The sequence below is a fragment of the Oryctolagus cuniculus genome, chromosome 14, assembly GCF_051225735.1.
Source record: "Oryctolagus cuniculus isolate XC-2025 breed Fujian yellow rabbit chromosome 14, ASM5122573v1, whole genome shotgun sequence".
Taxonomy (NCBI): domain Eukaryota; kingdom Metazoa; phylum Chordata; class Mammalia; order Lagomorpha; family Leporidae; genus Oryctolagus; species Oryctolagus cuniculus.
The window spans coordinates 43,517,962-43,542,828 of NC_142880.1; the positions used below are offsets into that span (position 1 = coordinate 43,517,962).

The 24,867-nt window shown below is 42.9% G+C and overlaps 1 protein-coding gene across 4 annotated transcripts in view; it reads left to right on the forward strand.

Moving 5' to 3' along the window:
- TRIO (trio Rho guanine nucleotide exchange factor) overlaps positions 1-24,867 on the forward strand; it is a 375,250-nt gene that overhangs the window by 142,540 nt on the left and 207,843 nt on the right. For all 4 annotated transcript variants that reach the window (XM_070056594.2, XM_070056595.2, XM_070056598.2 and 1 more), the window contains exons 3-7: positions 2,571-2,685; positions 8,638-8,830; positions 11,151-11,663; positions 13,097-13,219; positions 17,427-17,618. In XM_070056594.2, coding sequence (XP_069912695.1) covers positions 2,571-2,685; positions 8,638-8,830; positions 11,151-11,663; positions 13,097-13,219; positions 17,427-17,618 — 1,136 coding nt within the window. The remainder of the gene's footprint in view (positions 1-2,570; positions 2,686-8,637; positions 8,831-11,150; positions 11,664-13,096; positions 13,220-17,426; positions 17,619-24,867) is intronic.

Genomic DNA, 24,867 nt, shown 5'->3' on the forward strand with positions numbered 1-24,867 from the left:
TTAAGGGGAGTGAACCAACGGAAGGAAGACCTTTCTGTCTGTCTCTTTCTCACTGTCTATAACTCTCTCTCTGTCTCTGTCTCTCACTGTCTAACTCTGCCTGGCAAAAAATAAATTAAAAGAATATAGATATAGAAGATAGAATATATAGAATATGTATAGAAGATAGAGGTCACATGCCTAGATTTCTTGTAACATTGGCAGGTAAGGAAATGCATTTCCTGCCCTTTTCTTTGCATTTTGGAAACCAAGATGCTGAGTTTCCCATCTATGAAACTGGGCTGACTTCTATCTTAACTGCCTCACTGTGAGGCTAGGGTTTGACATCAGATACACATGGGCAGGATGTCTAACATGGCTCATTGGCATTTCATTTTTCCTGTGGAATCAAACATGATGTTGCATTTCAGAAACATTTGTTCTTCAGAATGGTTGTCCAGAAAAAATGTTGGTCTTGTCTTTTCCAAAACTGGGAAATGCTTTAATCCAAAAATCATATACTATAGTTTTTTAAGAAATCAAGGTGTCTATAATATGTCTATAATTTGTATTGATCTATGGTTTTTTTTAATAAAAGAGATCGACTCTTAGAATAAAAGATCTTGGAAAATGGGAAATATTGAAACCATTGTTTGTCTTGGAGAAAATAGTATTCTAAAAAAAATGGAATAATTTAGCATAATTTCCATTATCCTAAAAATAGCACTAGATATTTAAGATGACGACTGGCGCTGATCTAACAGCCATTATGGCAATACTGATTATTATTTTTAATTGTACTTTTCATTGAGAAACATTGCCTCCAACAAAGGCCTTCAAAGCCCATTATTTAATTTTCAGACATTTGTGTTACTTAAACAAAAACCTCAAACTCAAGACCTTAGTGTGAAAGATTACATTGGTCCTTGTCGGACAAAGGGATTGGCTGTGAGAATATGGCATAAGTACCTTTTCATTATTTTAGCTCTCAGAGGCTACATGTCTTTGTACATAAGCTGGAGTGTAAAGCTCATTAACATAAGAGTTGTTGTAAGGACCACATCATAAGGTAAATGTGGAGCACATGCTACCTACCTGTATCTATCTATTGGTTCCTATGACTTTTCCCATTTTATACTTGAATTACTGGATTTACAAACGATTTAAGACTTGACTAAATTGTATAACTGGCCAGTACTCATGGAATGTTTTTAGTAGTTGCAATCAGACTTAGGTTTCAGTACTGTTTAGAATGTGAGGGTGTACTCAGTCATTGTAGGAAACTGTAAAATCTGTATTGGTAAAATATGTTTCTAAATTACTAGCTTTCCTGCATTTTTTTTGTTTTCCTAAAGGAAATAATTTTTTTAAAGATTTATTTATTTATTTGAAAGACAAAGTTAGAGAGAGGCAGAGAGAGAGGTCTTCCATCCACTGGTTTACTCCCGGATGGCGACAATGACACGCCAGAGCTGTGCCGATCTGAAACCAGGAGCCAGGAGCTTTTTCCGGGTCTTGAATGTAGGTGACTTGGACCACCTTCTACTGCTTTCCCAGGCCATAGCAGACAGCTGGAACGAAGTGGAGCAGCTGGAACTTGAACACTGCAGACAGCAGCTTTTACTGCTGAGCCACACCACTGGCCCTGTTTGTTTCTTTAGTTGCTTGCTTTTCTGTTTTTATCTTTCCTGACAATTTTTCATGCACAAAAGATAATTGAGCTTTATACTATTGCTTGAATTCTGAGATCCAAGTAACATGGTCAGAGTTGTAAAAGTACTTCAGATGTCCACTTGAAAAGGTGAAATTTTCTTTCTGTATTTTCCTGAGAGTCCTGATGACAGTAATAAATGTGAGTTTTGCAAAAAGTGTTCAATGATCCCAGGCTGACTTCATTAGCACTTTATGTATGTGTAAAGTTTGAAAAACACTCTTTTTTTCCTCTTAAGACTGAGAACTCAGGGCTGGCGCCGGCATCCCATATGGGCACCGGGTTCTCCTGGTTGCTCCTCTTCCAGTCCAACTCTCTGCTGTGGCCTGGGAAGGCAGTGGAGGATGGCCCAAGTGCTTGGGCCCCTGCACCCACATGGGAGACCAGGCTCCTGGCTTCAGATCAGCACAGCGCCAGCTGTAGCAGCCATTGGTTGGGTGAACCAATGGAAGGAAAACCTTTCTCTCTATCTCTCTCACTAACTCTGCCTGTAAAAAAAAAAAAAAAAAAAAAAAGAAAGAAAAAGAAAAGACTGAGAACTCGGTATACAAAGCACAGTGTACCTGGAATTATATATATATATATATATTATATATATTTTTTTATCGCCAAACATGAAATGGAAGAGTTTATTCCAACATGTTGGAAGAAAAAGGCATGTGGCTTGCACAATTCAGATTTCCTTTGAATCCCTTGGGGGATAAATAACCTCACCCTATCTCAGATGAAAGAATTCTTGCCTTTGGATAGCCCTTCCTTCCTGACTGTGTAGCTGGTTTAAGTGGGGTTTCTGCAGAGTGAGTTGACAATGGTGCTAGACTTCTGATGGCATGTCCCAGCTTGCCTGTTTCTTAGTGTGTTCCCAATATTTTCATTTTAGGTGGTAGAGATAAACGTGGAGGTCCCATCTTAACATTCCCGGCACGCAGCAATCATGACAGAATACGACAGGAGGATCTCAGGAGACTCATTTCATATCTAGCCTGTATTCCTAGGTAAGTTCTGTGTTGCTTATGATTTGTCACTTTTTTCTTAAAGAGATGTGCTAATGTATTCTTTAGAAAACAGCTGAATGGAAGCCTACATTCCAAGCCAACAAAGCAGTCAACTATGATCTTTGTCCTTATTTCCATTTTATTGTCTAGTTTAAAACATACTGGGTGCAGGGACAAGAAGGCAGGTGTTTTGTAGGGAAGCGCTTTGTGTGTTAATGGTGAAGTTGAGATACTCACTAAGCTGGGATTTTAGGATGTGAAGCCTAAGTTAGAAATCAAGCAGAGTAATTGCTGGTATTTCTGATAAAAGACAGTGGACTGAATGATCAGACATGAGGTACTGTTTTTGATAATAGATTACTGTCTCTGTGCTGAGTTTCTCTTGATTTGTAGCATGAAGTAGGTGGGGCATCAGAGGTCCTTATTGGCTTACACACTGGCATCAAATTTGAGACTACATTAGTGATAGTCTGGGAGATTTTTAGTGTGAATGCTGAAGAACACCAAGATCAAGCAATGTTTCATTTTCCAGAGAGACCTCAAGGAGAGGAGCAGTGCATCCTTGGCACGATCTTATTTAGACAAAGTCATAGTCAAAGTGGAAGTTCTCTCTTCCCTTCAGAGAAAGGTACCTCCTCCTTTGATGGCCCGTTCTTTCCACTGGGATCTCGCAGAGATCTTTCATTTAGGTGTTTTTTTTTTTTTTCCCCCAGAGCGTCATGGCTTTCCATGCCTTAAAATACCCTCATGGGCTCTTCAGCCAGATCGGAATGCCTTAAGGGCTGATTCTGAGGTCAGAGTGCTGTTTAGGACATCTGCCATTCTATGAGTCTGCTGTGTATCCCACTTCCCATGTTGGATCGTTCTCTCCTTTTTAATTCTATCAGTTAGTATTTTCAGACACTAGTCTTATTTATGTGATCCCTTTGACTCTTAGACCTATCATTATGATCAATTGTGAACTGAAACTGGAAGATCAGCTTTTGTTCTGGCTGCTTTGACCTGCTGAGGTATCCCTGGATTTTTCTGTGAGGATATCCTTTACAAGGAAGGAAGTTTGCCTTTTCCTCTGATTCTGGTGTTTTCTTGGGCTGCTGAACTATTGGAACCATAGATTTAGAAAGGAATTGAGAAGGTTTTTTTTTAAGCACTCACCAGCCTTTATGAATAGCAGTCTCTTTTATGGTTACTGCTTACCAAGTTTGGGTGTGTCACATTCTGTGCTGATGATGGAAAAAGAAATAGGGAAATACATAGGACAATGTAAAAATTTAAAAAATCCCTGCCAACTGAACTGATATTTGTCATATAGTTTGATTTTAAAAAAATGAATTTGGTATTCAGGTGACTTAAAAAAAAATTTAGAATACTATATACACATGTAACTGTGAGAGCTTGCCTTCTGTTTTTGAAACAGTGCTTGCCCAGCCTCAGCATTGGTCAGATTCTGCCAGTCTTGTTTTTCTCTCATTTTCCCCTGGAATATTTTATAACAAATCCCAAGATAAAAGTTTGCTCATAAACACTCAAGTATGTAGGATGTTCCTTCATTGACTGAACAGTCACTTCATCTCGTTACCTAGACTTGCTTTTGTATTTACAGTTTCAGATGCCGGTTTGCTTGTCCTTGGTTCATGAGCAAGTGAGAGAGGTGGAGTTAAGTTGCAAATGATGCATTGGCTAAATGGTAATGGAGACGGTTTCATGGGGGTTCAGAGAGAAGTAGAGATAAAATGAGTCCCCTTGCTGCCCACCCATGGTCCTGCAGGTTCGCATTCTCTAGGCAGCCCTCAGCAGACCTGTGCTGTTTGGTTTTAGTCAAATGATAGGGTCAGAAACAGCAGCAGCCAGTTAATGGTGTGTGGTGTGTTTTTGGACAAGCTCTGTTTGTGTGTAATTTGTGAATCAGATTGCTTGTTGTGGTTTCAGAGTAGTATAAACCCAGCTTCCCAGTGGGATTTATGACCTGGGGGTCTGTGAGATCTTTTTATCTGTCCATTACTCCGGACCTTCTACCTCCTTTCCAGATTTGAAGGTTGCCCTCTGGCTGTCCCACAGCCAAGTGGTCACAGGGCTCTGCATTCCATTTGCTACCAAACAAAAGTGTGCTATGGGAGCATGGGGCTCAGAGTCAGATTATCTGGGACCTGGAATGAGTTAATTACCTTTATTGGTTTTCTGGTCTATGAAATGTGATGATAATCTGTGCATTGTGGTATCCTTGAGAATATTGAGTGAGGTTATTTATGTGCTTCTGCTCATCTCAGAAGGCATACAGTAGTTTCCTTCTTTCTGTTCATTCTTCTCCTTTCCTTCAGTTGCTTCCTTGTGCATGCTTTCTAGAGGTAGGTTTCCCTGTTTTCTTGTACATGCCCTGCCGACTGTCTGTGCCTCTCATGGTTGAACATAGTGAAACCTGAATAGCTATGAGTAGTTTAGGTATTAAGCTTGGGTCACCTCCCCCTTCCTTTTTAAAAAACAAACATGCACATGAACAGCTGGAGGAATAGGGTGATTAATCCATTGGCTTAATTTGCAAAGAAACATTCTATTCTCTGTTTAGCAGAAACAAGTCATGGCAGCAGTTTTTGATGCTATCATTGGAATTCCTGCTGTGATGGAAACAGCAAGGCTTGAAATGTCTTTAGGTAGTTACTACTCTATCTGCTTGGATTATATTTTATGCTAATTATGTTCTAAAACATGTTGCCTTCTTTAGAATGATTTATAGTAGTAGCTAACTGAATAAACCACTCTGAGGCTATTGTCACTAATGAAATAATGTGAGGTTTCTAGTTGATTCATGAACATTGCCATAGAAAGGTACTTTTTTTTTTTTTTTAAGATTTATTTATTTTTATTTGAAAGTCAGATTTACACAGAGAGAGGAGAGGCAGAAAGAGAGAGAGGCCTTCCATCGATGGTTCTTTCCCCAGTGGCCGCAGCGGCCGGAACTGCACTGATCCAAAGCCAGGAGCCTGGAGCTTCTTCCGGGTCTCCCACGAGGGTGCAGGGGCCCAAGGACTTGGGCCGTCTTTCACTGCTATCCCAGGCCATAGTAGAGAGCTGGATCGGAAGAGGAGCAGCCGGGACTAGAACCGTTGCCCATACAGGATGCCGGTGCTTCTGGCCAGGGCATTAACCCACTGCGCCACAATTCCGGCCCCGAAGGTACTTTCTTCATTCAGGAACTCAGGACAGTAGACTTCCTCTTTATTGGAGACTGTGTAGAGAAGAGGATTTCAGTTTTATGTAGATTTTCTTGATCTCACCAATGACATGAGGTTCTTAGTTTATACAACTAAAATAGCCAGGCAGTCAGTCACATTTTCCAAAGAGGCACCCTGTTTCCTTCCTGTCTTCCAGGTAGAGTAGAGGCTTGGAGGCCTTCTCCTGTAGGCAGCTGAACATGTTCATTAGCTACTCACAAAAAGGAGCCAGCTTCAGGGCTGTTTGTAAGTCCCTGCTCTGTTCATAGTGATGGCTTTTAGCTTGATGAAGACAGATGGCTGAAAGGCTGTGCACTCGCAGCCCAGCGCATGTGCTGTTTTCCTTACTGGGCGGTGACAGTTTGATCCTGGAGGAAGAATTAGTTAATCCTCCTGTAAACCACGGGAACCAAGCACATTTTTTTGGTTTTGTTGCTTTACCTCTCATTCATGTTGTTAAGCCTGGGGTCATCTGGGATCTCTTTTAAGCCCCTTTTAAAGCAGGGGGTCTTTGTAGTTTGTGGAGGAAAACATGGGAATTTTGTCTTGATGTGGTGAAGACTGATGCTGAAAGTGCATGCTACCATACAGTGACTAATAAAACAAACAAAACACAGTGCTTCAGTTTTATAGTGTGGCTGTGGTATAGGGTGGCAGAATGTCTGGGTCTGGGGTAGAAGGTGCATCTTTGCAGCCCTGGAGTTTCTGTGGAGTAGACTCTTGCAGGGTCACAAACCCCATTAGAGCCCAAGAAAGTCCAGAATACTTAATTTCCAGGATTTGAGAGACTTTAGAAGACATGTCATCCCTGTTGACTCTAGGTTTGTGAAGGAGGACGGCAAACAAAGGATGTCCCTGCCTGTGATGTTACCTGGTTTGTGGTCTAGGACCTTCTTGGGATGGGGAGATGTAGTAGCACAAAGTGTGGCACATTTGGGCCAAATGTTAGCTCATTTTCAGTTTTGCATTCATATGGAGGTAGTCAGAAGTTAGTTTTCCACTTTTGAGTGGTAAGCTGGGCTGCTGCATCAGTTGGTTTTCCCTCCATGGCCTTAGCACCATGTTCCTATCCCTGTGAGCTGCTTATCTGGTAGGGGTTTATGCCACAGAGATTTTGGGATCTTTATGTAATGCCCCTTCTCATATTGATGTCAGTGTCACTTTATATCAGTGAAACTTGGAATGCCACCTACTCTGATGTTGGGACTCAAGATAAGGAAGAGAATGGGATATGTGAGAAAAGTGGGAGGAATAGTAGGGAGCAAACATAAAAATTGGTTTTAATTTTGACTTGACTTTTTAAGAGAAAATACTAAGTCAAGAAAACATGATACTGGTTTTAATTTTGACTTTATTTTTCTTTCTAATATTACTTAGTGATTATAATTAATGTTCTGGGTTTTTAAAATGTGGTATTAATATAAAGATTTAATGAAGTACATAAATATAATTCTAAGAATATAATGATACTTCCTTCACACTCTTTTTCCCTCCCTCCCTTCCTTCTTTCTTTTCTTTTTGAGAGAAGTGTTCTGGGTTTTTAGTGGAAGCTGATTTTTCAGGATGATTTCCTGAAGGAGAAAAGTGTCAAATGTCTCACCCATTGTGGCAATGTGTTCACACTAAGTGAAAACTTCACATTCTCATTGAGTACTCATAAGATCCTAAGTTTATTTCCAGAGACCTTGCAGGCATTCACACCTGGTTAGTGTCTGGCGCTGGCATCAACAGCCTGGACTGTTGGAGCCCACCATAACAGTGCAGGTGACAGTTGTTCCTTAGCTGCAGGGCCTGTTTGACAGCCAGCACAAAACGTCCACCTGTATTGTTGATGTTACCACCTAGTAAGACTGTATTTAAGAACGTCTTGACTCTTGTTGTGTATATATATATATATATATTTTTTTTTTTGCCAAAGTGCCTTGCATGTACTTTCCATATATACAGAGGTTGAATGTTAATAGGATTAGACATGAAGAGAAGAATACAAAGCCTCGTAACACCATCTTAATTTGTGCCAAGGGCCAGTCATTGCTTGTGCATCAGTATAACTAAGTTAAAAAGGTCAATCCAGTCTTTGTACCACTCTGAGACTAGATTTGCCCCCAAAGAGCTCCCATGAGAGCTCCTAGTGTAGCTAGACTGCCCTTGGAGACTTACTGAAATAGCATAAGAGCCAAGGGCGCGATAAAGGGAACAAAATAGGACATTGGAAAACTCTTACCATGTCAGCTTCATAAGGGGGGGGGTCGTTTTCAGAGCTTGTGTTTCTGGGAATCCTGGGGTAACGGCTGTCCTCACATGGGCTCTGCCTCCCCCAGGGGCTCAGTGCTCCAGTGTTCCCCAGAGACCTTTCCCCTTGGTACCTATGGGCAAGAATGTTCATTCAGGCAATACCCCAGAGAGCAGAGAAATGGGCACAGTGGATATCATTTTGCCCAGGACAGGGTACAAAAACCATAAAAACAGAATTAAAATTATAAAGCCTTTTGAAGTTCAGCCCTGTTTAGATACATCTGTGTTCTTGAATGCTTCTATTCCCAGCCCAGTTCTGTTCCTTTATGGCATGAGGGAGTGGGGGTTGAAGCAGAGCTGGCAGGAGCCTCTGGCTGTCTGCTTCTCAATGTCAGGGGTGTCTGTGCTCCTTCCCACATGTCAGGCTGGGGAGGGGAGTGGAGTCCCACCCTCCCTGGGACTCTGGTGGACAGAGCCTGTCCTCAGCCTGTGTGTTCTTGCTCCGCAGTGAGGAGGTATGCAAGCGAGGCTTCACAGTGATCGTGGACATGCGTGGGTCCAAGTGGGACTCAATCAAGCCCCTGCTGAAGATTCTGCAGGAGTCCTTCCCCTGCTGCATCCACGTCGCCCTCATCATCAAGCCAGACAACTTCTGGCAGAAACAGAGGACAAATTTTGGCAGTTCTAAATTTGAATTTGAGGTAACTTCCCCTGCGTGGCCATACTCGCTAAGCCAGTAGTTGTGGTTTATTAAAAGCTGTTGTAGCCTCATCATTTTAGGCTGCCAATAGATTTTTAAATAGGAACTGAATATCTTATGCACATATGACATGTGAAATCAGTTGTGCAGAACATGATACGGTTGTGTTCCTTATCCAAGTGGGTTGTCTTATGCAAGGGGGTTGGGCTTTATTTCTCTTGGTGGGGGAGATGGGGCTGTGGAGTTGGGGGTGTCTGCCTTAGGGAGAGGCATGTTTCTTGAACTTCACCTGATGGAACAGCTTCACCAGCCAGCACACAAGTGGTTTTGCCTGGCTCCAGATTCATCCTTGTGTCTCAGTCCTGGGATGAGAAAGCAGCATTTGGGAAGAACACCCAACTTCAGATTTCCTGAGGAAAAAATAGGGTGACACAAAGGCCTATCTACCACTGATTATGGGGAGAGTGGTGTGAAATTTGTGTGTCATTTGTTTCATATCTCTTGTTTATGAAATGTTTTCCCACATTGTGCTACTTGGATTTCTAAATCCCTTTCCATGGTACTGATTTCTCTATCTGAAATCTGAATTTGGTTTTAACTTAAATTTGAAGCTACACATTAGGTTTAGGTGAAAGATGAAACCAGTAAGTCTTTTTGTCACACACAGTAAGAAGTGATTTTGGAGGACAGTTTGTTGGGCCTTAGTGATTTTTTTTGATGCAGAATTTTGAAGTGATTTAATTACATATTTTAAGTAAAAGTAATGGTTTGGCAATATAGTTCATGCAAGTTTTCTTGTCTAGTTTCACCGTCTCCCTCTGGGCACATAAAGATACCTATACCTGTCTCCTGTTGTTGCCAGCCTCCCCAACAGTTACTGAGTCCAACAGGTGTGATAATAATGAGCTTACAGGAGCATTGCTGGCAACAACACTGGGTTAGGAGCCAGCCTGTCTTTTTTTAACCCTGCTGCTTTTTGCTGTTTCTTATGCCAGACAACTCAGAGATGCCAGTGTTAGGTTTCTATAAGGCTGAAGGTGACGGAGGCCAAACCAGCCCTTCTCTGTTTTGTCTTTTTTATTTACTTTTATTTTTGCATTTGGTTACCTGTCCCATGTTTTACTTGAAGCATCATACTAGTATTAATCTGTTTTATATTTTGTAGGGCAAAATTTCCTGTTTAGACTGTAACTGACTAAAACTTTGTTCCTGTTAAATTAGAAAGTAGGGCAGATCATGTCCAACATTAATGCTGCTCACAGGCACAGCAGATTATTACAATGAGTAAAATATTACTTGTGACTTCAGCACTGTGGAAAGAGACTTTGCCAGCTTCCTTGCTAACCCATGGATCTTTTTTTTTTTTTAATTTTTAAAAAGATTTTATTTATTTAAGAAGCAGAGTTATACAGATGGAGAGACACAGAGAAAGGTTTTCTATCTGCTGGTTCACTCCCTAAATGGCTGCAGTGGCCAGAGCTAGGCCTATCCAAGGCCAGAAGCTGGGAACTTCTATCAGGTCTCCCAAGTGGGTGCAGGGTCCAATCACTTGGGTCATCTCCCACTGCTTTCGCAGTCCTGAAGCAGAAAGCTGGATCAAAAGAGGAGCAGCTGGGATGCTGGAGCTACAGGTGGAGGCTAACTACTATGCCATAGCACCGATCCCAACCCTTGGATGTTTATTAAATTTTTAAGAAGTCTCATTTACTATGACCTGTTAACTTAATGGGAAGTGGAGAAAGCACAAGATAAATAATATGGGTGATCTTGTAGGAGTTGCAATTATCATTTAATAAGCAGCATACAAGTAAGTCTGTGTATAAGGAGGTAGTACTAAAAAGAATTTTGAAGCCCTTGAGCAGACTGTTAGTGTGACAGCAGATAGTAGGGAGCCTCTCAGAGTGTTCTGTTGGGAATGTGATGATGGAATGTCATGGACAGAGGAAAGACGGTGTAGAAGGATGCATTGATGAAAGTAAAATTTCTGAATTGTCTGCTCTGAATTTGCAGTTTAACATATTCTCTGCTTTGATGCACCTGAGAGAGTAGGTTAATATTCATGGTCTTGGAAAGAAAACTAATTCTTTTACCTCTTGTGAAATACACATGACTCTAACATGTATGTGTTACTGTCCTGGATTTCTCTTTCTTTGTGTTCATAATGCTTATTTCATCTACATTCATTTTTAAGGGGCCAGAACCAGGTATGTTGTGTTTCCTATGAATAGATTAACTGTGAGAATCTGACTAAACACTGCATATTGCATTATGGTAAGACCCGCTAAGACTGGCTCATCTCATATGTGATTTTTTTCCTTAAGACAAGCATGGTCTCTTTAGAAGGCCTCACCAAAGTAGTTGACCCTTCTCAGCTCACTCCCGAGTTTGATGGCTGCCTGGAATACAACCATGAGGAATGGATTGAAATCAGAGTTGCTTTTGAAGACTATATTAGCAATGCAACCCACATGCTCTCCCGACTAGAGGAACTTCAGGACATGCTAGCCAAGAAGGAGTTGCCTCAGGATTTAGAGGGGGCACGTAATATGATTGAAGAACATTCCCAGTTGAAAAAGAAGGTGATTAAGGCCCCCATTGAGGACTTGGATTTGGAGGGGCAGAAGCTGCTTCAGAGGATTCAGAGCAGTGATAGCTTTCCCAAAAAGAACTCGGGGTCAGGCAACGCAGACCTGCAGAACCTCTTGCCCAAGGTGTCCACCATGCTGGACCGGCTGCATTCGACCCGGCAGCATCTGCATCAGATGTGGCACGTGAGGAAACTGAAGCTGGACCAGTGCTTTCAGCTAAGGCTGTTTGAACAGGATGCTGAGAAGGTAAAGGGGGGAGATGAGTGGGACATGGAGGGAAGCTTCTGAGTCAGGGGCTCTGTGTGGACAGGTGAAGGAAAGAGAGAGTGGGTGGAGACTGGCTGGCCTCCACCCACTGCGTTTGCTCTAAACAAGCAAGAGCCACTTCAGAGATAGCACTTCTTTCTGGTTTGCAGCTTTTATCATTGTGGAGAATGGTGCTACTTTAGAAATTTCAAGTTTAAATTACTGTTGACTTGGTCCAGATAGACAAGATGCCTGACAATATTGTGAGATTGTGTTATTGAAAACAATACAGTGTGTATGAATTTTGCACATTCCTGCTTTTTTACTTTTACAAATCCAGTGACAGAACACTATTCAGATCCATTATGTTTTAAAAATAAAAGGTAAGTATGCATTAAAAATAATATATTCTTTCTGAGCAGTACAGGCAGTAGTTATGTGTGTCTTGTACTCATCTGCACTGGACTAACCAGCTGGTCAAAGTGAATTCTTGTCAGTTACTGGCTAATTCACTTTTAGAGTGTGAAAACAGGGCACTTGCAAACAAGAAAGCATCGCAAACTTGAACTTGGGCTAATTTTAAATTCTTAATTTGAGCTCATTGATTGTACATGTACAGAAGAATCTTTTGTAAAGTAAAAAGCTGCATTAGGGATCTTTGACATAAAAGGACCTATTGAAAGATGAAAATCCATGATTATTATTTGGTAAGCTTTAAACATATCTGTCAGTGTACTTTTGTCTTAAGTAGTACATTGTCAATGACGTTAGACAAATTTTCCTTCTAGTTACTAGAAAATCAGGTTACTGTCTCTGGGATTCTGGTTCAAGTCATGGTAACAAAGCTGATTGATAGTTCTATTTCCTTAATAGACATCCTTATCTAAGTACCATTGTTATTGAACTTTAATATGTGTGTGTGTGTATCATTGTTAAATTTTTCCCCAAGTTCCTTTTATTTTTATAGTAAATTTTATTGTTTGCATTTTCACAGGCTTCTGTATACCTTTTGCATTAAAAAGCATAACATTTCAGTCAACTGGTGTTGCTGTCAGTGTTCTGTAGTCAGAGCAAAACCCATCCAGAGGCCTGTAAATCCCTGGTATCACTGAACAGGCCTTAAATATGAGTAGTTTGGCAAATGAAGCTGTTTAGCTTACGGGGCGGCTGGGTTGAGAGTTACCAAGCAGTCCTAGGGATTTGATTCTTAAATCCTCCTCTATAAGAGGACCACTAGGTAAGATTTTCTTGTACATTTTGCAAGTTCAGAACTGCTGGCCTTTTAGAAGTAAAGACTGTTCCACGCGTAATCCCTGAGACATCAGAAAGGGAGGGAATCACTCTTTTTTGGGATGGCCATCCATCATTCTCTTTCTGGAGTGATGCTAACTTGTTTTGTTTTGTTTTGTTTTGTTTTGTTTTCCTTCTGGTAGATGTTTGACTGGATCACACACAACAAAGGCCTGTTTTTAAACAGCTACACGGAGATCGGGACCAGCCATCCTCATGCTATGGAGCTTCAGACACAGCACAATCACTTTGCCATGAATTGTATGGTAAGAGAGCATCAGAGCAGTGCCCCTGTCTGGGAGCTGTGGCAGCTGATGGGAGGCATAAGTGGATCAGGCAGGGTGCTTGGAGTCCTGACTGCAGCAGTGTAGCTCTGTGTGTAGGGAGTTCTCTACTGTTTGAAGATCTGTGCAGCTTGTTTGAAACTGAACAAATATATATTTTTTTAATTTTATTTATTTGAAAGACAGAGTTACAGAGAGAGATAGAGCCAGAGAGAGAGATGTCTTCCTTCCGCTGGTTTGCTCCCCCAGTGACCCCAGTGGCCACAGCTGAGCTGATCCAAAGCCAAAGCCAGGAGCTAGGAGCTTCTTCCGGATCTCACTAGGGTGCAGGGGCCCAAGACCTTGGGCCATCTTCTTTTTTTTTTTTTTTTTTTTTTTTTTTAATAGGCAGAGTGGACAGTGAGAGAGAGAGAGAGAAAGGTCTTCCTTTTTGCCGTTGGTTCACCCTCCAATGGCCGCCACGGCCGGTGCGCTACGGCCGGCGCATCGCGCTGATCTGAAGCCAGGAGCCAGGTGCTTCTCCTGGTCTCCCATGCGGGTACAGGGCCCAAGGACTTGGGCCATCCTCCACTGTACTCCCAGGCCACAGCAGAGAGCTGGCCTGGAAGAGGGGCAACCGGGACAGAATCCGGCACCCCGACCGGGACTAGAACCCGGTGTGCCGGCGCCGCAGGCAGAGGATTAGCCTATTGAGCCGCGGTGCTGGCCGGACCATCTTCTATTATTTTCCCAGGCATAGCAGAGAGCTGGATTGAAGAGGAGCAGCCAGGACTCAAACTGTCACCCATATGGGATGCCAGCACTGCAGGCTGGGACTTTAACCTTCTGTACCACAGCACCGGTTTTTAAAAAGCAAACCACCTGATCAGTGAAGCCTGAACCTGTTCATCCTGGAGGTTTGGTGCCACCTCCTGGGCTTGATTTCACAGGGGATTGCAGGGGCTCTAGGAAGGCCTTCTTGGCTCACAGTGAGTCTCTGTAATGGCCCTGCTCTTTTGCTTACACCATGCATGACCACAAAAGAGGCCAGCTGCTGTTTACCCCAAGGGCACACTCCAATTCTCCTAAAACAGATTTCCTTCCCTGTTGAATGGCAGCATGGGAGTCCTTCAGTTGGGCTTGGAACCCCCAGCCATCTGAGGCTGATGCATCTGATACCTTCAGGTTTCAGGATTCTGTAGACCAGGCAGGGTTGCCCTAAGACTGCATGCGAGACAAAATCAACAAAACAACATTGGATCTTTGAATGGCACTTCTGTCACATTTTTAGTTAATGTTACTAAAATAAAAGCGTATGTTGGTTCTAGAGGACATGTGCTTCTTTAGACAGTCAAGGTTCTGGAAAGTTCCTTTTCAGGGACAAGCAATTTTGTTTTGGATTCTAAGCCATCCTTGTGATAATGAACTGCTTTTAGGCCTTGTGACATGTTACGAGCACTGAAGCAGTAGAGTGGGGTCAATATCAACTGTACATGGTGTTGCATTGGTTATTGGCTCTGTCCCTGTAAAGTAGTAAACACTCTGCATGCTGCATAGTGAGTGCTCAGTAAATGCTGTGATTATTTTATCAGCGTGGTTTACAATATAATTAAAGCAGGTAAGAAAGCCTTAAAATTATGGGTAATGTCATTTTTTTTAGATTATCTGTATTTTCTTTCTGTAATATACTATCATTTTTCTAAGTTAAAATTTTCATTTGAGAATGTGAGCTCTGTAGTGTGCTAGGTGAGGGCTGCTGAGGGGGCTTTTCATGTCCACCCTTGTTCTGAACATTTCCATTAATTCTTAGTATCCATTTATTTATGTAGAGTGATGCCTATCAACCTTCAGCCCTTTTCTTGCTATCTGTAGTTTTTTGAAGATTTTTTTTAAAATAAAAATACTAAATATGAAAAGTTGACAGTCTTTAAAAAAGCATTTTAAGGAATACCAACAATTATGCTGTTTCTGCTATATCAGACATTTATAAAAGCTCTGATGGTAAGAATCTGTGATTGTTACTTTTCACGTAGAGGACTGTATATTCTATATTCATGTACAGGCTGTTTATTTAGGTTGTGTGCCACCATACTCCTTTGTGTGTGCTGCTAGTGACTGGTATAGTCTGTTTGGAATATAAAAGTATCTCAGGAAATTGTGACTCTAACACTTAAAAACTGAAGTATAAATGAGTACAGTCAGTGGTTCCCCCAGTAGAGCCATCCAAAAACACACTGTTTTCCAGATCCTAACAAAGAGTGTCTTCTGGTGCTTTTTATAACAGAGCTTTTGGATTGCTGTTTCCTCTTTAAGGATACAGAGACAGCAAAATTAGCAAATCTAGTCACCATCCACTTTACTAGGAGGGGCAAAAAAGAGAAAGTGCAGGAGAATGTATAGGCATTGCTTTTAACTTAAAGGACACAGGTAGAGCATGAGTACCACAAAAGTCACTGGGGTCTTCTCAGATGATCTCGATCTTGACTGTCACAGCCTCTCAAAAGGGCCCTCTCCCCTGCTACTTCCAGACGTGTGACGTCTGTTTGCTGACTGTAGCCTTCAGATAGAGTCCAGTAAAGTAACATAGACTCATTCTGTAGCTCCTTAATCCCTGACTAGTATAGCTTCCATTTCTGATTTGGGTTGGAAATAGAGGGAAAGGGTGAATAAAAGAATGTGCAAAGAAACAGTAGACAGGTGAGTTCTTCAGAAGGTTCACTTGGATGAACTGCAGACCCCTCGACACCCCAGGCAGTGAGGAAACTGTTCCAAGGTCCATATTTGGGAGAAAGATCCAGGGAGGAAGAGAGGGAAGGGAGGAAAATGTAGAAGAGGTTGGACAGATCGGGTAAAACTAGATTAGGGGCAAGATTGGAGGGGCCAGAGACATGTATGTGATGTTGGGAGACCCATTGAGAGGAACTATGTAGGGACAATATCACAAAAATAATGAATGCAAGTGTATGAAGAACAAGAGGATCTGTTGAAGGTGTGCAACCTCCCCACTCCTCTACTGCCTTAGCCCATTTTCCACTGCTGTAATGAAAAACCTTTATAAAGAAAAGAGGTTTGTTTAGCACGGAGTTCTGGAGGATCCTGCCTCAGCTGAACTCTGGTGAGGGCTTTGTTGTAGGACAGCATGATAGGCAGGAGAATATATGAGGGTGAGAGATCATCACGTGGCAGGCAGGAAGCAGAGAACAACTCCAGGGGACAGTCTAGTTCTTTCAAAACAAGTTGTTTTGAAAGAGGTAACAAGGGCCCCACGAGAACTACATCTGTTCTTAGGGCCATGTCTCACCTTTACCTTCTCACTCATTACCTTCACCAGGCCCAGCCTACTAAAGGTCCCACCACCTCTCAAATGGCTGCATTGGAACACATGAACCCTTGGGATCCAATCACATGCAAACCATCCCAGCCACCTGAGATAGAAAACTGAGCCTTAGAGGAGATTGGAATAGGACAAGGAAATGCCACAGTGAAAAAGTGTTTTTCAGAAAGATTGGTAGTTTTGTTGCTGTTTACTGAAAGCTTCCTGTCTTTGTGTGTGTGTGTATGTGTGTGTGTGTGTGTTGCAGTAAACTGGTAGACTTGAAGATAGGAATTTCAACAGGGTAAAAAAGCTTTATTTAAAATTTGAATACAGCATTGTTATGTTTCTACCTCAGTTCATTTTCCTGGGAGAAAGTGGGTCCATTTACAGAAGATTTTTTATTGGCACCAAAAAAAATGACTTGGGCTCTTGTAGAAAGGAGAGCTTGTTTTCACACAAATAGCCTTTGGTTGCTAAGTACATATTTTTCAGTTTCTGGGTTCTAGCTAAAACTGAAACGCCGGGTCCCTTCAGTTCTGCGTGACTGCCTGTCAGTTGGCTTGCCATCTGGACCCTTTTCAGTTTTTGAAGCCAAGAAGTGAGTAATAGTATATTTGTGTGTACCCACTTGTGTATTTGATTGCTTTGTGCTTAACAATTATGCCTTTCAGCTAGTTGATTTGTAATTTTATAATTTTAAAAATAGAAATTGGAGCCAATACCCAGTTTCTGGAAATCCAAGGAGTGAACATGTAGATTAGGGTATATCAGGTGATTCTACTGTTAACAACATGATGACTTTTACTAGACTGTGTTTTGCAAAGAGCAGTCCAGATTTCTTAGAAAGGAGCCCCCTTGTGCTTTCCCCTAACACAGGCTCTTCCATTCTTGCAGAACGTGTATGTAAATATAAACCGCATCATGTCGGTGGCAAACCGCCTTGTGGAGTCCGGCCACTATGCCTCTCAGCAGATTAAGCAGATTGCCAATCAGCTTGAGCAGGAGTGGAAGGCGTTTGCGGCTGCACTGGATGAGCGGAGCACCTTGCTGGACATGTCCTCCATTTTCCACCAGAAGGCTGAAAAGGTTAGTACTTGGAACCTGCAGCCCAGAATGGGGTAACCAGAGTGTCTCCTCCCTTAGGAATCTTTGTATGTACCAAATCCTTGGAGAGCTTTCGTGTCACACTTACTATGAGCTCTGAAGTCCTTCAGCTCTGCGTTCCAATCCCAGCTGGCTTACTCTTATTTATGAAACCTTAGGCAAGTTATTTAACTCTTTCTATTCTTTCATTTTTTTATTTGTAAAGTAGAGATAACAGCATCTGCTTGAGAGGGTTGGTTTATTATATAAACAGCATTTGTGTTGGGTGCATATAATGTATACAGAGTCATGCTTGCAACCAGAAATGTTTCAGATTTTGCAGTTTTTCAGATTCTGGAGTATTTGTGTGGACTTTACAGATCAAGGATCCCTAATCTAAAATCCAAAACTTCGAGTGCCTCTATGATCTCAAAAGTTTAGGGTTGCTCAGTCTGGACTTATGAATGGTGGTTACTATTCTTTCTCCACTCCTCCTCCTCTCTCTTACCCCTTCCTTATCATCACTTCCCTTTATTATTCCTGTTAGGATGCTTAGATTGAGGAACAGAACCAATGGAATGCCTGCCTGTGGTTTAGCACAGGGGCTTGCTGAGGTTTAGTCACTTCTGGCTGTATAACAGCATCAGCTGGGGTGCTCTGGGGTTTGCCTGGCCTCCCATCATAGTTATAACACGTATGCCCCTGCTCCTCAATGGCAGTGAGAGAAGGCAGAGATGAAGACAGTATCCTCACCTGTCGCTCCCCCTCTTCGTGGAGGAACGACACTAAACCCTGCGCTGTTCTTTCATCTGCTCGGCCCTCCCCGGGTTTGCTGCTGGTTCTTCCCGGGTTGGCTACTATCCCTTCCACCTCCGTGGAAGGGCAGTTCCCCCTGGCCACATTCCCCACTTCCGCAGGGGAGCGGCACACCGCCGGCCGGCTTTCTCTGGGGGCTGCACAGGTGTTCCTTCAGCTAGATGTTCCCCTTAGATGTTCCCTATAGATGTTCCTGGTGCGTGCCGTCTCTCTCCTCCTTTATAGTCCTCTTCCGCCAATCCTAACTCGGCTGCCCACACGCCGAGTACGCTGCTCTCCAATCAGGAGCAAGTCCTACAGTTAATTGGTTGAACTGGAGGCAGCTGTGCGGAAGCTGTTTACTTCTCTCCCAGCGCCATATTGTGGGAGAGCAGATGCATAGAATAAGTCTTAATTCCAGTAACTCAGTCTAGTCCGGGTTGCTCCCCACACTCACCCATCACTGGATGTCAGGGAAATGTTTCCAGCAGGCCCAGCATACCTCCCTCGGTTCCCACTGGCCAGGCTTGGGCTCTGTGCCCATGTCCACTGCAGTGGAAGGAAAAGGGCAGATCTGGCCCTTCAACCTCTCCAGCCACAGGCAAGTCTCAACCAGCAAGGGTTAAGGTGGAAAGTGGCTTCTGGGCAGGCAGTTTGAGTGTCTGTTCACAGTTGTTAAGTTATCTATATGGATCCTGACTTCCCGTGGATTCCTTCTGCTGGTGTATTGTTTCAGAGCATCTTGTTTACCAGGTACAGTATGTTATATGCCTGTAACACTCCCCACACCTCCACACACCTCTGCTCAAACTCCTTGCTTAAACCAGTAGTGCAGGCAGCAAGGGATGTGCTTGTGACTCAGACTGCATGGCGGAATGCCTGTCAGATGTGGAGAGAGCACAAGGACTTTTGACTGCTAGCAGCATATGTATGTATGAATGAGGCAAATGGTTGCTTTATTTAAAGGGAAAGATCTTTAGTCTAACTTTCTTAGGGATGGTTTTAGGGGGTGCAAATCTGCGTTCATAAGGATTTACACTTCCAAAAGGCAGTAGAATCTGTATAATTTGGAAGCAATCTCTAATAAAAGTAAGTCAGAGGCCCTGTGTACCTGGAATTTCAGCAAGGCATTCAGAGTGTTGCACAAGATGCAGATTAGCAGCAATATCAGCTTTAGAAACCTTTAAAGTGTGAAGCATGAAAGGAAACTGAGCAGAATATAAAGAGAAAAGAGTCGTAATAGCATCACATAAAGGACTTGAGCTTTTCAGTGGTAAGGATACTTCTACTCACCAACCTTATGCATTGGTCTAATTTCATCATAAAAGACAAAAACCCAAACATGAAACAATTTTTTAACAGAACCCTTCCTTATAGTTCCTTTTTTTTCTTTTATTTATTTATTTATTTATTTAGGCAGGCAGAGTGGACAGTGAGAGAGAGAGACAGAGAGAAAGGTCTTCCTTTACTGTTGGTTCACCTTCCAATGGCCGCTGCGGCTGGCGCGCTGCGGCCGGCACACCGCGCTGATCCGAAGTCAGGATCCAGGTGCTTCTCCTGGTCTCCCAGGTGGGTGCAGGGCCCAAGGACTTGGGCCATCCTCCACTGCACTCCCGGGCCACAGCAGAGAGCTGGCCTGGAAGAGGGGCAACCGGGACAGAATCTGGTGTGCCAGTGCCGCAGGCAGAGGATTAGCCTATTGAGCCGCGGTGCCAGCCCAACAGTTACTTTTTTAACAGAACCTGTTCTCAGTATAGCACTGTCTTCATGACTCTGTCCACCTCTGATCCTATTGTATTACCGTTCAGAGTATGATGTACTTAATCATTTGACGTTGTTGTCAGTGGAAAGATGAGCTGTGTACCTGTACATGTGTGTCTTCTGTAATGGTAAAATGGGAGACGTGTGAATTGGTAGTGGACCCAGAGCAGTACAAGACAATAGGAATCAATCTGATGCAGGACAGCCTTGAGTGAAAGGCGGACTTAAGCATAACCCAGAAGGAAAACCACTTTCACAGACATGACGGGATTCAGAATTATAAATAAACCCAGAGGACTACTTGCTGCTCTGATGTGCCTGAAAATCATTTAGAAATGTGGGTGCCATGGGGCATTTCACTTCCAATGTGTTATTATCAAGAATCTCAAACATGTAGCAAACAAAGTTGAAAGAGCCCAAGGTGTTTTTATTTGGATAACATGAATGGTGTAATTTATGTTTTTGAAGGAAGCTGAAGTAGATGAATACATCAGTGAACAGCATTTCATGGGCTCCTGAATACTGTAAAGGTGCCTGGGGTTTCTCCACACACGAAGTGGCCAGAGACGCTGAATAGGAGTTTACAGAGAAGGAGTCCTGCACATGTTCTAGGCATGCACCTGGACACAGAAATGTGCAGAAAGTGTTTCCTTACTCAGAAATGTATATGTCTCCTGGCTCGCTGAACAGAAGCAAGATCCTTGGATTCTAATGCTTGGAAGCAGATCTTGTCTTCTGACGTCACTTCCTCTTCCAGGAGAACAGTCACGGGAGGAGCACAGTTTCATTCCCATTAGAGTAGTCACAGGAAGAGCTCTTTCTAAATCCTTTGCCTTCTGGTTATGCTTAATCCCAGCTCCATCTGGGAAGGCAACTCAGATGTCAAAACTTAGGTTTCCATTTTAGCCACCTGTCTGGACCCCATCCAGAGTTGCCATGAGGGATTTAAACCTGATTATGGGAACATCAGGCTCAATTATGTGAGCTCACAACTGATGGTCTTACTAATGGAAGCAGCCTTCTCTGCAAGGGTTCAACTGCCAGCCTTGTACCTCCATCTCTATGGATGTTTTTATGTTAGTGTTTGCTTATGACTTTAGAAACATAAAGCTTGGGGATAAAACAGAGGAGAAAGATATGTCACAGCTCTGAGACCTTCCAAAGATGGCAGCGCCATTCTCTCTCACGCTTTCATCTCCCCCATGTTCTCTCACCCCCAGTTTAGGATGAGAATATCAGTTTGCAAATAGCGGTTAAGAGATTTCACTCTTGGCCATTTCACTGGTAATCCTTTTATACTAAGAAGCTTTCACAATGCAAGTTATTAGCATATTTTTGTAACAATAAAGAACTAAAGTGACTTGATATCTCTGTACCTTAAAATCTCCAGTTTTTTCTGTTAAAAGCAATAAAGTAGAGCTGTACTGTCCAAGGTAGTAGCCAATCACCATCTCTGGCTATTGAAACTACTCGAGGTTAAAAAAATTTCATTAATAATTAAATAATTTTAAAAGATAAAATTAAAACCAGTTCCTTACAGCATCCACATTTCCTATGCTCAGCAATAACAGGTGGCCAGCAGCTACTGCAATAGACAGCAAGGACACATTTGTGTCACTCGGCATCTGGGCTGCTCATAGAGGCACTTCACTGTGAGTCAGAACCATGACCACCTATTTTATCTATGACTCCAACGGCTTCTGTACTTTGAGAACCCCAAATAAAATGGCATCTAGTGTTTGTATAGCTATTTTAACATTTATAGAGCTCTTTAACATGGAATCTTATTTCATCCTCAAATCAGCCTAGTGGGGGCCGACCTTGCGGCAGAACTGGTTAAGCTGCCTCTGTGATGCCAGCTGTGGGGAGCAACTCGGACTAGACTAAGTTACTGGAATTAAGACTTATTCTATGCATCTGCTCTCCCACAATATGGTGCTGGGAGAGGAGAAAACAGCTTCTACACAGCTGCCTCCAGTTCAGCCAATAAACTGTAGGACTTGCTCCTGATTGGAGGAGAGCAGCGTACTTGGCGTGTGGGCAGCCGAGTTGGGATTGGCGGAAGAGGACTATAAAGGAGGAGAGAGACGGCATGCACCAGGAACATCTAAGGGGAACATCTGAGGGAACACCTGTGCAGCCCCCGAGAGAGCCGGCCGGTGGTGTGCCGCTCCCCTGCGGAAGTGGGGAAAGTGGCCAGGGGGAACCGCCCTTCCACGGAGGTGGAAGGGACGGTAGCCAACCCGGGAAGAACCAGCAGCAAACCCGGGGAGGGCCGAGCAGATGAAAGAACAGCGCAGGGTTTAGTGTCGTTCCTCCACGAAGAGGGGGAGCGACACCAGCATCTCATATGGGCACCAGTTCACATGCCAGCTGCACCACTTCCAATCCAGCTTCTGGTTAATGCTCCTGGGAAAGCATTAACCAGAAGAGGATGGCCTAAGCGCTTGAGACCCTGCTGCCCACTTGGGGTACCCATATGAAACTCTTGGCCCCTGGCTTCAGCCTGGCATTGCCCTGGTCATTGCAGCCATTTGGGGAGTGAATTAGTGGATGGAAGATCTCTCTCTCTTTTCCTCTATCTCTCTGTGTCTCTCCGTCTTTCTGTAAATCTGAATTTCAAATAAATAAATCTTACAAAAAGTAATTCCCTGGCCAGCGCCATGGCTCACTAGGCTAATCCTCCACCTGTGGCACCGGCACACCGGGTTCTAGTCCCGGTCGGGGCACTGGATTCTGTCCCGGTTGCCCTTTTTCCAGTCCAGCTCTCTGCTGTGGCCCAGGAGTACCTTGGAGGATGGCCCAAGTCCTTGGGCCCTGCACCCACATGGGAGACCAGGAGGAAGCACCTGGCTCCTGGCTTTGGATTGGCATAGTGCCACCGGCTGTAGTGGCCATTTGTGGGGGTGAACCAACGGAAGGAAGACCTTTCTCTCTCTCACTCTCTCACTCTCACTCTCTCACTCTCTCTCACTGTCTAACTCTGCCTGTCCAAAAAAAAAAAAAAAAAAAAAAGTAATCCCCTGGGGATAGATAGGGCTAGTGCTATTACGCTCTAACTGGGAACTGATAGGATCTTTTACTGAGGTCTATGACTGTGTCATTCAGTTTCTGATATAATAACAAGCCACTTTGCATTTATGTTAATATTGTTAGGAAAATTTACTTTCCATAAATTTTAGAAGTAATATTTACTATCAGTATGCCTTATAGGTGATAGCTGTCATTTGGACAATTTTATCGTAGTTTGAAAATTCATAGCAAAATAAGAATGCTATGGTATTTCCTTTGACTCTCTAAGACATGTAGCACATGTGTAATCATTCCCATTTTAACCTTATTTCACTTTATACTTTGGACTATGCCTTTGATAAAAGCTTTTGTGAACAAATTCTTAACTTTTGATAAAAATAAAAATGTGGGAAAGGAATTGGGATTAAAAAATATATGCCCCAACAAGAAGACAAGTTTGATTACTGAGATTGATCATTGACACATTTTGGCTCAAATTGAATCTTTCTTTGAGTTTCTCTATTGGGGATGTCAGAGCTGCTTTCTTGCTTCACAAGTGGAGATGCTTCATCCAGCAGGTGATTTCCCTGGACAGAGGAGGGGCCCAGGAGAGGGAGAGGCATGGTGAAAGAACAAAAGTAGGGTAATACTTTCTAGAAATGGGAAAGAAGATGATTAAAAGTAAAAACGAACTCTGAAGGTTGAAGTCCTGTGTGTGTGTGTGTGTGTGTGTATGAGAGAGAGAAAGAAATTTTTCAGCCAATGTCAGTTTTTCCAAAGAGGATAAAATATTTCTATATAAATATATTATATATATATATATATTATATATAAATATATAAATATATTTCTATATATGTTAAAATTTGTATTTTACGAAGTTTCTATTTTCTAATTACCTGTGCAGTGCTAAAGGTTTGTCATGTGTTGGGGTGAGAGATGATGGGTACAAGTGAAATTCACCAGCCCAGAACATTCCAGGAATTGGCAGGTCAAGTGGCTCCCAGACTGGAGCCTCCTACCCCCAAAGCAAATTGAGATTAGTGGAGTAGTTGAATATGAAAAGTAGTCTGCTAATCAATCATCCTCTTTTTAAAACATTTTTTAAAAAGAGTTACTTATTTATTTGAGAGACAGTTACAGAGAGAGAGAGCGCTACCATCTGCTGGTTTACTCCCCAGATGGCCACAGTGGCCAAGGCTGGGTCAGGCCAAAGCGTAGCCTGGATCTCCATCTGAGTTTCTCTTGTGGGTACAGTGGCCCAAGCAGTTAGGCCATCCTCTGGTGCTTTCCCAGGCACATTAGCAGGGAGCTGGATCTGAAGTGGAGCAACCAGGACTGGAACTGCAGGCTGTATGGTATGCATGTGACTTAGTGCACTATGCCATGGTGTTGGCCCCCTCAGGTTCTCTTTAAAGCAGCATCCCTCATCTGCTCATCTCAGTTTTGCAAACTGACTAACCCAAACTACTTTTTTTTTTTTTAAAGATTTATTTGTTTACTTGAAAGTCAGGGTTACACAGAGAAGGAGAGGCAGAAATAGAGAAAGAGAGAGGGAGGGAGGGAGGTCTTCCATCCACTGATTCACTCCCCAGTTGGCCACAACAGCCAGAGCTGTGCTGATCCAAAGCCAGGAGCCAGGAACTTCTTCTGGATCTCCCATGTGGGTGCAGAGGCCCAAACA